Source organism: Sylvia atricapilla, chromosome W (assembly GCF_009819655.1).
Source record: "Sylvia atricapilla isolate bSylAtr1 chromosome W, bSylAtr1.pri, whole genome shotgun sequence".
NCBI lineage: Eukaryota > Metazoa > Chordata > Aves > Passeriformes > Sylviidae > Sylvia > Sylvia atricapilla.
In genome coordinates, this window is record NC_089173.1 from 10,829,471 (window position 1) to 10,842,805 (window position 13,335).

At 40.2% G+C, this 13,335-nt stretch overlaps 1 protein-coding gene across 1 annotated transcript in view; it reads left to right on the forward strand.

The window, feature by feature from the left end:
• The window catches only part of LOC136373451 (ensconsin-like), a 66,928-nt gene that overhangs the window by 22,066 nt on the left and 31,527 nt on the right, over nucleotides 1–13,335 (forward strand). Inside the window, exons 3-4 of the mRNA XM_066338344.1 lie at nucleotides 11,152–11,247; nucleotides 12,035–12,115. Of these exons, the coding sequence (XP_066194441.1) occupies nucleotides 11,152–11,247; nucleotides 12,035–12,115 (177 nt within the window). The remainder of the gene's footprint in view (nucleotides 1–11,151; nucleotides 11,248–12,034; nucleotides 12,116–13,335) is intronic.

Genomic DNA, 13,335 nt, shown 5'->3' on the forward strand with positions numbered 1-13,335 from the left:
CTCTCTGTTCTTTGCACGCAATCAAAGGCTGCTAGACTGGGTTTACCTTTTCTGCAGGGACCTGGCTTCAAACACCAACGGTATTAGGCTCACAAAAGAAACAGTTGGGGTCCCTTGCGACCCTAAACACATTCAACCAAATATTTTAACAAGGTCTAGCCAAAATCCCACAGATTTCAGCTGGGACGTAGCACAGACCCTTCCACAGGAGAGCGGGGGAGGGGGAGGAGACCTTGATCTTACACTGCTCTTCTGCTCCTCTGTGGCTGAGGACTAAGGCACCAGCACTTTAAGATATTTCCACACACTCTGGCAACTGCAAACCTCACAAATAGATAAGAATAATTCTTTTTAAGTAAAACAGCCACTCACCAAAAACCTCTTGGCGTTTTGCAAGGAGCTAAGGGATGTGGCTTGAGTTGCGCAAGCCAAGGTTCCTCTCTGGTTACCAGAGAAACAAATCACCCCCGATCACCGCGACTCTGCCGGGCATAGACTTTCAAAAAGAAAACCCCTTACCCTTGCTTGTTGGTTGGGTTTTTTTTTTTTTTTTTTTTTTTTCTTACAAGCAATTAAACAACTTGTTCACCCACAGATGTTTTTCTACTGAACAACACACTGATTCAAATTACACCATCAGTTATACAGTCAAAACTCACACACAGCGCTTTCTGTGACACACTCCAGTCATGACAGAAGCACTCAAATCCCTCCGCTTTCTCAGACAGAGGTATTCTTCCACGGGTCAGCAGGAGTTTTAAAATCTCTTACAACTCTAAACTTGCAAAACTTCCAAAAACACTCACAAAGGTTAGTAACACGCAGCAAAATCACACAAACCAAAATGCGTCCCACACAAGCTTTCACAAACCACAACACATACAGTATACAAATGATTCTTTTTGTCACCTAAGCGCACACAATCACAAAACCACGGGACCACCACACAGACACGGATCCGTCAATGCACACACACCTTCAGTACGTGGGACCACGACCCAAGATGGCAGCTCCCGCGCCCCAAAACTCAGGCTAGCCTTTTAGATTATGGATCACCAAGGTGCATCTTCAAACTACAAGCTGAAATCGGAGCCACCATTGCTCTTAAAAAAAACCAACAAAACCTGCGGCTCTGCTGCCGCCGCTGCCCCCCCACTCAGGACACAGTCACAAGTTACCAGCTTTACGTGGAACACAACCAACCATTTACAAGACTCCGCAGAATTTCCAAAACCCAGTCAGGCTTCTGCTTTGCATAAGACATCTCTTATGACTTATAAGCTGCCTGTATTCCAAGGTACCTGTTTTCAATATTTTTTTAAACATACCTTTTGTCTGTAGTTCCAGCAGGCTCTGATCTTTCCCTGGGGGTGTCAGCGGGGCCACGGGAGCCCTCTTCCCAGGAAATTCTGGGCAGGCACCCGGAGGCGTCCCAGACCCTGATGGCCCCCTTGGTCAGAGAGAGCAGTGTCCTGCTGCGGTCGCCAAAATGATTTATTAAAAATATGGATATTGATTTAATACCGATATCCAACTATGACGGACAAAGACTCTCTAACAGTTTGAAGTTAGAAAGTGTATGTTTATTACGACGCTGGGCAGCGTGCGGGATAGCTCCCAAATACACATAACGCAATTTACAGATGATCACAGGGTCTTTTTATTTACAAGAGTATTGAATACCCCAAACACAAATGCATATTCATAACTCTGGTCCATCCCATTCCCCGCTTCGTATGGTAATTAGCCAAAAAGCAATTAAGCATGCGTAGTTTGTTCTTTGAAATGGGTCGGTGGTCCTTCTTATGGGGTGGGGTCTCAAAATTATGAAGTAAGATGGGTCTTCCTTGCTTTGACTTTTTAACCTTTTAGTGTTGGTGACACCTGGATCCTGTTTTCTCAAGACTGATTTATGATCACATTGTATTCTTGGAGTCTATTGATTAAGTTGACAGGCCTCCTGATTTATTAGTTCCTTAAATCCGGCTTCTGTTAACAAAGGGAAGTTTACCTCAACAATGTCTAGTTAGCAAAAGGAAGTTTACCTCAGCAATATCTAGTTTAACTAAAGTCCTTAATTCTTCAAAATTAATGTCTCAAGATATTGTAGTGGCTTGTTCTCTGGGCAAGTGTTTCAAAGCTAAAGGTGCTAAAATTCCTCTCCCAAGGCCAAGAGGGCTTGGCTATGTGAAAGACGAGATTCACTTTTTTTGTAAATGTTAAGAAATAGGTTTAATAAAAGATAAGACAATCAGGAGATAAAAAAGCAAAGTACAGCTGGCCGGGTGACTTGGCATTCAGCCAAGTCCACACCCTGCTATTTTACAGGCTTTCTTTAAATACCTTTTCTGTTGTATCAATCTGTTGAATATTCATATTTTTCCATAAACTAGTTTCCATATTCCAGGGACTGTTTTCCATGGCCCCTCCTTGGGTCCGCCTTTTTAGAGCATGCGTGTTTCTTGGCTGTGTCTTCATTATCACCTCCAGATTTGGCCTTGGTCCATGCTTTCTTCAGATGGTAGATGCTGATAGTTGGTGTATCAATAGCAGAGTCTTTACATGTTCACTGGATGTTATCCCAGCCAAACAGACAGTTTAAGCATACTATATCACTACTACCACTATGCCTAATTTTCTTTACTAACAGCAGAAATAAGAACTTATATCCTTACCACAAAGTTATTAATCATATAGCACACACCTTGTGAAAAGCCAACTTTATAATAGGCTTTTATAACAGCTACAAGAATATAGAAATACTGTAGGGATCCTTATACTTAAAGAACATAATTTAATAGAATTTATTAATTTCAAGCCTTATACTCTGTTTAGTTTTGCCAAGAGAACTTCTTAGAGGAACATTTTTGCAGCACAGAGTTGATCAATCATATGTATGTTGTGTTCTGGATATTAAAACCAAGGACACTTATCTCCAGACCAGATCAGTGAGTGTCACCTTACTTTCAAATTTCTTTAAAAGACTTTCTTCCACTAGGTCATAAATTTAGAAAAAAAAATAGTCTCTTTATATGTCTCTTTAGTTCTTTTTTCCTGCTTGCTTTTTTTACACCCATTTGCCACTTTTCACTTATCCTTCAAGCTCTTTGAGGCAGGGACTGATTCATTGTTACTTTGCTGTGGTTTTACACTGCATGTAGTGGAGTGTCCCAGAGCCTTAATTTTTTAATTAGCTGGGTGAACTGTACAGCTTTAAGAAAATTTGCAGTTTGTTTCCTTTTACATTTTGCACCCCCCTGTTCTGCTTTAGACAGAGGTTTTGCTGCATTTAACACACTGTGGACCTGTCGGTGTCCTGCAGCAGTTTTCTGTCTTGGGTGATTTGATTTGAGACTGGCTTGTTAGGGGTAAATGCCAGCACCAGTCTCTCTTCTTCCGAAACACACAGACAGTGTTTGAATGAGCTCTAAATTTTCCATGAGAAATTCAAGTGTGAAAGGCAAAAGCAGTAGTTTTCACTACTGCCTTGTAAAGGAGCTGCTATCCTTCCACCAAAAGAAAGCTCAAAATGTTGTTTTAACAGTAGTCCATTGTGACTCGCAGTGCTAGGCTGTGATCTGGGCTGGCATTGTTTGGGCTGGGTGAATTAGACAATAGCCTCAGCCTGCAAACAAGAGGACAAAAGCGTTTTCAAGGCCATGCTTCTAGCAAGCAAAAACACCCAGACTGTTCAGGAAAGAGGGAAGTCGTGAAGAGGTTAGCTATTGCCAGTGTTATGGATAGTACACTGTAAGAGAAAGAAACAATACAATGAAAAAAACATATGTGAGAAAAGAGAACAAAGCAAGAGTTTGTCTTGAAATTACTTTTTGTCATGGCTATGCAGGAGTGTGAAGAGGAGTCAGTGTTAGGCAGCCTCCAGAGGTGGAGGAGTAAAGCAGAGAGCAGATTTCTGCCTGTAGCTTTTGCCAATGCTTGAATTAGAATTCCAGTGGAAACTGAGCTGTGCAGATGTTGTGGTTTGAAAACAAACCAAGTGAGAGGCTCTAAGTCAGAAATACAATTTAATGAGAAGAAAAGGAAATAAAATAAAATAAATGCAACAATACAAAAAGAAAAACCACTGACAGAGTCAGAATACAACCTGATCAGGGTGATGGAAACAGTCCAGACAAGGTGGTTTTCCTGAAGCAGTGATCTCGTAGAAAGGTCTGGTAGCTCTGGTCCTCTGGGAATCCAGTGGGTGAGGGCTACCTCTACTGTCCCAAATCTCAGTTTATATCCAGGTGAGAATGCTTGGCTCCTCCCCGTGGGCGGAGCATCTCATAATGGGATGATGAGTCATACAGGAGGTCCTTGATGGCCCATTAAAGAGAGATAACTCCCGGAGGGAGTTATCTATGAGTCATGCACAAGGCATTGATGGGCCATTAACTGAAGATGGTGATAGAATACATCCTAAACTACAACCCAGGACAGCAGAGGAGGTTAAAGTGGGATTGCTTTGGCATCTGTGAAGCCAGTCCAGCGTTGAGGGACAACATATGTATTCCTGATGCACTGGACAGTGCTATTAAATAGAGAAAATTATTTGTACAGCACACTGGTTACTGATAGTCTTCCACACTGTTTAAAACTCCACCGTTTTGTCTTTTGTGTCCTTCTGTAGCTGTTAAACCTGTGTCTAATTCTGTCCGGTTGGGACTGTTAAATCTGTATACACCTATATATAAGCATTTATGTCACATAACAAGTAAATTTCACAATAAATCTACTTGAAATTATGTAAGGGTGTATTTATTGCATAGACTGCTTTCATTTTAATCCTGTGTATTAGGATACTTTGGAATTTCCAGTATGCAGAAACAGGTAAATATTTCTAAACTTGAGAAGGTTCACAAGGATCTTTGTGAGAATAGAGTTTCTGCTGTCATTCCACTTAATTTCTCTCAGAAGATGAATAATAATACACCTCACTAATAAAGAACCCCAAATTGTGGAAGCCAGGTGTCTTTTCCAGAGAAGGGGATAGATTTAGTTTGTCAGCCCTGTGTACACAGTACAGGCAGTGCTTCTTACTAACCATATGATGGCTTCTGCAAGAGTTGGTGACATGTCTTTGTCCTTTCTGAGCATTGTGCTGTCAGTTGCTTTTTCCATTAAGTAGCAAGAAGCATAACTCGTGGCTGAGCAGTGTGAGATTAAAATGAGAGAATACAGTGACAGTGGGAGTCAGTAAGACTCCACAGGTGTGTTTTCAGTAGTGTTCAGACAACTGAAGGTAGTAAGGATGGTACTTGTCTGATGTGGCTGTTGAGCAATGGTGTAGCATCTCTGCTGTAGAAAGTTTCTGGAGATGGCTGCCAATTCTGTTAAGGACAAATTTCAATGCCTTGGTCTGTGCTTGTATTACAGTCAAGTTTGGTTTAGATTATGTGCTTCCCCTAGGGCAAAATGTACAGAGATCAATGCAAAAATTAATGCCTTTCTGGTCATGCCCTAGGCTGAATGAGTATCATAATATGTCTTTGAGATTGCTTCAACTGTATCTTTGCATGTTTCCTTATAAGAAATAAGTAATTTTGTTAATTATGTGATTTAAAAAAAAATATTTCTAGGTCTTAATCTGAATGTGGATGTTTAAAGATAAGTAAAAACTTAAGTTCTTGTAAATATGTCTCAAATACTTATTCGTGGAGCTGCTAAGGAATGCTTGTGTTGGGTTTTCCAGTGGGATCAAAACTTGTGATGAACTGAAGAAATCACCCTGAACTGCCTTGAACTTTGGGAGCAAAACCAGATTGTTGTACAGAATAAGCTGCAGAAATGGTCTTAAAGGGAGGAAAGCACATAAAGGCAGTAAAATAGGTATCCCATGTAAGGAATAAATATAGGACAAAATTTGCAAATGGAGTCTGAGACAGGGATAAGACAACAGGAAGCTCTTGTAGCCTGCTGAAGCTGAGAGTGTGCACTGCTTTCTAGAGATCTGTGTGCTTCCCATCTGATGGCTGCCCGGACAAAACAGGAGAACCATCTGCCTTCCAGCTGGTCCGTCAGAAGGTGCTTACCGGGAGGCTCACGTGTGTGCTTGTGGAGGAGTCTACCAATTCTCACAGCCCAAAGATGGGATGTGAGGATCAACGGGGAAAGACAGAAAAAGGGAAAACAGGGAAAAGAGGAAGGCACACAGAGAGGGCTTTCTCTTCGTAGTTAGAAACTTTCTGTGTTGTCCACTTGTTTGTGTGAAGGTGTATCTCTGTTGTCTGAACAGGGAGCAGTGGTGTAAAAAACAGTACCTAATTTTTCTTAAAGCTTCAAACATATGATCTTGCATCCATTTGTCTTAAACTATGTTAAATAATGAGTGGAAATCACCTTAAAAGGCAGTGCATGAAAATCTCAAACTTGAATGCTGACTTGCCTCATCTTTCCTGAAAGTATGTACAAAACTTATTAAAAGGATCTGAACACTTGTTGGCAAACCGTAGTTCCCTGTAGTGGAGCAAGACAAAAATGGTGTCTTGCAGATTTGGTGCAGTTTGCTATAAAATCAGAGATATTTTGCTGGAAAGTTCACTTTTGATTCATGGATTGCTTATTGCCTTGTTGCCTGCTTTAAACTTTCATGGACACACTTAGAATCATAACAATGTGTAACATTCAGGAGCCCTCCTGACATCCTAACACACCCCCTCCCCCGTTTCAGAGGCTTAGTCTGGGATTTTTTTGTTTGCTTTGCATAATGAGTCATTAAATCATAAGCAGAAGGATTGCTGTGAAAGTCAGCACATTCTGCTCTCCTCTGTAGTTCTGCAAGGGAAGGAGGAGTGGGGCAGCATCCAGCTGGGTCATGGACACTGGGAAGGTGATGGAATGGAAGCCCTGAACCTCGCTGGGTAAAGGGATGGAGCAGCTTCAGTCCCTAATGAGGTTTACTAAGAACAGCAGCAGGTTCTTTGCCAGTCTTGGCAGGGGCCAAGGGTATTAGCTATGTGCAGGGGTTGAAATAGAGATCAAGGTTTATTTTTAGCACTTGTCTCTTCAGGGCATATTGGAAACCTGATCAGGGAAGGGAAGTACCATCATGCTTAGTGTGAGGGAGGCACCTCAGCACCTGCACTGTCAGTGGATCATGAGCTGGAAGTGAAATTGGGAGAGTTGGATTTATTTAGTGTCACCTCCTGGTGTTTCTGTGGGTTTGGTTTATCTCTGATTTGCTTGGCCAGACCTGGGTTGCTAAATGATGATGAGGGTGCAGAAGGAAAACTGCTTCCCAAATTACCTAATAATTTCATGGTTCAAATAGATCTATTTTATTTTGCATGAATGCAGATTATATTATTGGCCTAATGCATGGCTTATGCTTTTATTAATTTTACGTGGAGCACTTAAAGGTAGACTACTGTAAAATAAACATACACATTATGCTGATCACAAAATATCGTTGTGAAAGACTACTGTGGGAGGGCAAGCTCAGAATAGAAATGAGATTTAATTTGACTCTAAGAGAATTTTTCTTCTCCAAGGAGTTTGCTGAATATGTCTATGAAGCCCCCTTCCCCCAAGTAATGCAACAATGCAACATGTGATACGGATTATAGTGAAATGGTTATTAACTGGTTTCCTGTTCTGGGGTATCCTGATTCATTACAGAAGTATTAGGCTTATTTTACAGAGATATATTTTGTGGGAAATTCTTTTCCATGAAGCTTTGCTCCATAGCAGACTGCTACATTCATTATGGAAAACTAGGCAAAGAAATTATAGGTATCTGTGCCAAAAAACATTTAAATATATTAATTATTAAGGTTTCTTTTATCATATTAAAGCAAAATAAGAAAGGTATTTTTAAAAGATTGCATAGTGCAGCAATATGCAATGCATTTTCTTTTACTGTAGTAAAATGTGGACTTTGAAAAATATGGCTTTGTATTGTAAATTTACCATGAAATCGTCAAGGGCCATAAAACCTGTCTTTTGACGAGGGATTTGGTGAAATTGAGCTCACATATCTCAGGGATGTGTCTAATGAGATGTATCTTCCCCTTTTATTAATCTTTTGTTCAGATCCCCAGTTCACATTTCATTCTGGCGTTCTGTTGGTTAAATGGATCACATCCATGTGACACAAAGGTGCACACCTTGTGCCTTAAATCTGCTGCTTTCAAATGTGCAAGCACATTGTTTCTATGCAAATAATGAAGCATTGAAGGAGTGAACATAAAATATTTTATCTGACATACAAAAAACCTTGATGTGCAAAGTCCTCTGGCTGAGTATTTCTAGACATTTTTCTCCTCTGTGTCCTCTGCAAGCTGAACTGTTTCTGTAACCCACTTTCCTGTCTTATAGAACCTCAAGTAATCTTTTGCAACCTTAATTAAAATAAACTGACTAATTGCTTTGCAGATGTGACACATTTTTAAATCAGTGCCTTCAAATGATGAACATTATTCCAACTGTATGTTTGTTTTTGAGTGAGTAAATAAATACATAATCCTCCATATCCTTTATGGCTGGTTTGTTCAGCAAGATTTCTAATAGTAAAATACTTCTGCAAGTAAAATAAAATTAATGTTGTACCTGTTTAATTGCAGGTTGCTTCTTACTATAACTTTGTTATGGAAATTTGGATATTTAAACTTTGGAGTTGAGGCAAAATACCATTGTTCGTCTTAACTGAAGCTGGTTTAGGTGCAGAGTGAATTTGTTCTGTTGGGATAATTTCCTGCCTGGATTGAGTTGGCTCAGGCTGCCTGGGCACCCCTGTCTTCTCCCCTGAGGAAAGATGTACCTGGATTTCTGTATTTGTCTGAAATCTAAGTGGTATTTGAAGAAGCATATGTTCCTTCAGCTTTTGTGATGTACAAAGGTGTTATTGGATATGAATGCCCTGGTTGTACATTTCTGCTCTTGGAACACCTGCAGTGGGCTGCTTTTCCTCTGACTGTTTTCACTTCTATTTGGGTTAGAATAGATAATTCTGTTGTTCTCCACTTGATGTTTTTTTGGGCTGGATTCCCATCCATGTGACATGCAACAGTGTACAAAAATCAGATTTTTGTCTGACTTGTCTGATCTAGATAGTGAAAATGCAGTGAGCCCTTTTTTAAGCTGTTTTTTTGCCAATTGGTAATCTCATCATGTTGTAGTATATCTGGTCTCTGACTTGTTTGAAAAGATCCTCAGAGATGTATAGGATGGGGTTGAGGAAGACTTTTGTTTGCTGCTGCAGTGAAAAATTAATTCAAGACATGGCAACAGCTGCGGGTGACAATTTAGAGTTGCTGACTAAGTATTGTAATCAGCATTTGTCCCTGAAATCACATGGAATTAAACACTTTAAGTGATTGTTCTTGGGCACAGCTTTAGGGAGGGTTATTACCATGACACAACTAGTTGTCATGGCAATGCATAGAGATGAGGAAGACTTCCTCTTTTGCATTCAGCACTACTCTTATTAAAGGGAAGTCAAATAATTGGCAAAGTTGTAGTCTTCTTTTTTAAAATATAACAACAAATTGTACTATTGGTCCTTCACGTTCTGGTTGAGATCACAGCATGTGTTCCTTATGTGGATTTGCCTTTTCTGTGTAAAACTGGCCTCAACTTTCTCATGTGTGGGTGGTTGTATTGTGTGTTCCCTTGCTTCCCCTGAAGTTGGGATTTTCCATGGAACCCAGATGAGCTCCCAGTGTCTGTCAGCCAAGGTGAGAACAAGGTGGCAGTGTGTGAGGACACTTCTGTTTGAGCTGTGCAGGGCACTGGGATAATGCTGTCTTACAGGTTGCCCTGCCTGCTTTCCCTGTAACATTTCACCTTCATGCCCTGCAAGGTGATTAGCGAAGGTTGATACCAAAACAAAGAAAATCTGGGGAAAGTGATACAGTAAATTAGTCTCTCTGACTTGTTAATGGGTTTTGTTATTTAGCAAAATTAATATTGGTAGCATTTCCTTTCTGTGTGATTATCTGTGAGTTGCAGCCCTGCATTTTGCTGGTCACCTTGGTGAAACTCAGATAAGGTGGATGGATCTCTGCACAAATGCTCAAATTACTGTTTTGGAGTCTAATTTATAATTAAAATTTATTTTTGAAGATCCAGTTTCAGAAGTATGTTATAAGCATCCTTTAATGGTTTACTTTATGCAACTAATCCCCTTTCACTTTCATGTTGTTAGAAATTATTAAAAGCCAATTCAAAATAAAAGAATTTATTTAGCAATTTTTCCAAAATCAAATTGGAAGGCCACAATAAAATCGGACAACGTCAATCGAATGCTGGGTGGGCAGAGTGACAGTAACAACGGTACCATCCAACCTCGACTACACATACTGAGTCTCGGTGTATGGTTTTTATACAGTTTATTTACCCCGAGGCTAAGTCCATTGAAAGTCCAAATATTCATGTATCTCTTTATTTCCAAGTGAGGTTTTGAAAGGGGTTCCCATAAGTATGAAAAGATGATTTGATAGTCTTCCCGGATTTCTCCTTTGGGATGTTGATTTGATCATCCTCCGGATCCTTCACCAAGACTGATGCAGCCGTGAAGTGGAGGCCCATCTTTGATGAATGGGCCATCTCCAGTTCAGCCCTGTCGTTTCTGTTGCAAATTTTGTGGTTTCACAGCTTGCACCACAGGTCTTGGAATCTCAGAGACGCCCTTGAGTAGCTTTTAATAGTTCAAACTTTTGATGCAATATTTAATACACGAATTTATCCATTACATTTATCACAATGTCATGAAGTAATGACAGGTCTTCATAGACCTCTCCCTGCTTGGATCTCATCATAATATGATTCTAGCAGTGCTAATGGACTATTACATACATGTGTCCAGCCCACAAATGCTCATGTGGTAGCAAAGAGTTTTTATTATTAAGTGTAAGTCAGGCATAACTTTGCAAAATAATGGGATTTGTCTTAGAAGCATTATTAAATAAGTTTGATCTGTGAAGCTTTAGTCGTAAAACATAAGGTTTGGTAAATGTTTTTACAATTAAAAGCTATGCCAGGTCTTAAGTCTCATTTGACAAGTTTTTCCTTACAAATTAAGCAGCCCCCGGTTAGTTTTTTAATAAAAACATCAGCAACCTCAAATAGAATTTTATGTATTTGTTTTAGATATTTATTTCATGAGTTTCAGTTATAGAGCTTTTCTTAATGTGGGTTGATTCTTTCTCATAGTTGCTGCAGCCCAAGCCATAGCAGAAGAAAGAAGAAGCCAAAATGGCATTCACCCTCTTGCAGTCCAAACTTCAATAAAGACAGCAACTAAACCAGGTATAATTACAGATCATTGCTCTTAATGAAGTGCTGGGCTCACAAGGGAGAGTTAGTAGGGATTGAAAAGAACATATTTAGAGAGGTTTGGTGCTCTTTCTTCAGGAGGCATCAGAGCACCTGGTAAATGGTTTGTAGGTCTGGTTTTGATGACAGTTTTCTGCTTTTGACTGGCTCAGAATTCAGTTGAAGTTGCCTGTCTTGTAAGCAGGGCATGACAACAAAGATAAATGATGGTAACTGGGCAAATTACCAGCTCACTTCTTGCTGAAATTCAAGTCTTTATACCTGCAAAGACTGCTTAAGTCTTGGTTCTGCTTAGTCTGCAAATGAGCTGTCCTACAGTGCTCTGAATTTATCATGACAGGTGAACTATCTGTTCCCAGATGACATTTTCCTAAATTCCTGTCATTCTTGTTCATGGGAGTTAATATGTACAAGAATGAGGATCAGAGCTGAATTTGGAATAGGGTATGTTCTCACACGTCTGACTTCTTAGGCTTTCTTTTGACTGTACCTATTGAGCCTTTAATATGATGTCTGCTTTCTCTTGCACCTACTAAAAATAGTGTTGTGAGGGAATGGAAAGGGGGAAAGGAAGATATTCAGCTTTCTATGAATTTTTCAAATGGTATCTTTAATCTCTATAGAGTGGACAGTGCTTTAGTGTGTGCATCTCTCAGGAAGTTTCATTCTCCTTTTGATAGTAAACACTTTTGACTTTTAATTTAAATTTGAATGTTCAAAGTCATTGATAATTATGTGTCTTCGATTTTTGTTTTGACAGTGATAGATGGTTCCGTGCTAAGAACAGAAGAAAGGCAAAAATTGGCCAGGGAGCGTAGAGAAGAGCGGGAAAAGCAACATGGTATTTTCATGTTTCACTTAAAATATAATTTTCTAAAACATTTCTGTTAAAGGAATTACTGTCCCCCTTACTCCATATTCTGTCACTTTTTGTCAGTGTGCTGGGGACAAGAGACAAAATCTGCTCTTTGTCTTGCATCAGTGTCCATCTGTGAACCTGAATGAAGAAGTTTTGGATTTGAGAGGAAAACACTGTAGCGAGTTTTAGCTTATTGAAGCTCTATATCACTTCTGACCTATTTCCTAGTGACCACCCAGCAAATTTAGCCAATTCCTCGTTGAAAGCCTTAACAAAAACACTTGGGAAAACAAAACTTTTAGCTTAGAACTTCTTCCTATAGCCCTGAAGACTGACGTTTGGAGAATGCTGATTCAGAGAAAACTAAAAAAGATTTAGCTACTTGAATGGCTTATTTGCCTTGAACACTGCTTCCCTTGTTTCCCAGCACACTGAAATGTCTCCTGTATTGAAGTGTCAGCAGTATACACTTTATCTTAGCAGGGAATCTGAGACTAGAGAACAGCAGAAAACTCTTGCCCAGCTTTATTCAGTTTGTGATCTGAATCAGTGCATGTGTGTGTAGCAGGAGATAAAAGGGTCACAGTGTGCCCTGCAGTCCTGGGTCTTGGGCTCCCAGCTTGTGAGATGTCTCTCTGAGCTGTATGTTTGTTTCTCAACATAAAAGCAAAGGCCCACAACAACAGGAATTATTGTGTTATCCTAATATGGGTATAGGGTAGTATGATGCATATAAAATTCAGAAATATTTTGGGGGCTCTGTATGTAGATGCTGCTTGTGCATTGTTGGTGTGATTATCTGGTCTCTTGGTTCATTTCATCTGTCTGGCCATGGAAAATACCCTGTGCATTCTAGCTTTGTGTCACAGGACCTGAGGCTTCCTGTTGAACTGCACACAGCTGTTCCTTGGGGGAGGCTGCAGAGAATAGTGATATTACTATTTTGAACTCTGATTCAGGAACTGTAGGGTCTTCCCATCTGTTCTGGGTTGATGCTGTCTCCTATCCCATATCTTGGACTACATTGTTATGTCTAACAGCTACCCCCTTTCCTCTTTGGTGGGGCCTGCTGCTTTGCTGCTCGCTCTCTGGCTCGGCTGCTCGCTTGCTGCTGCTTCTCTCTCTCTCTCTGCCTTCCTGTTGCCGCTCCTGCTGCTGGCTTTCGCCGCTTCTGTTTGTTTTTTTCCTTTCCTTCCTTTTCT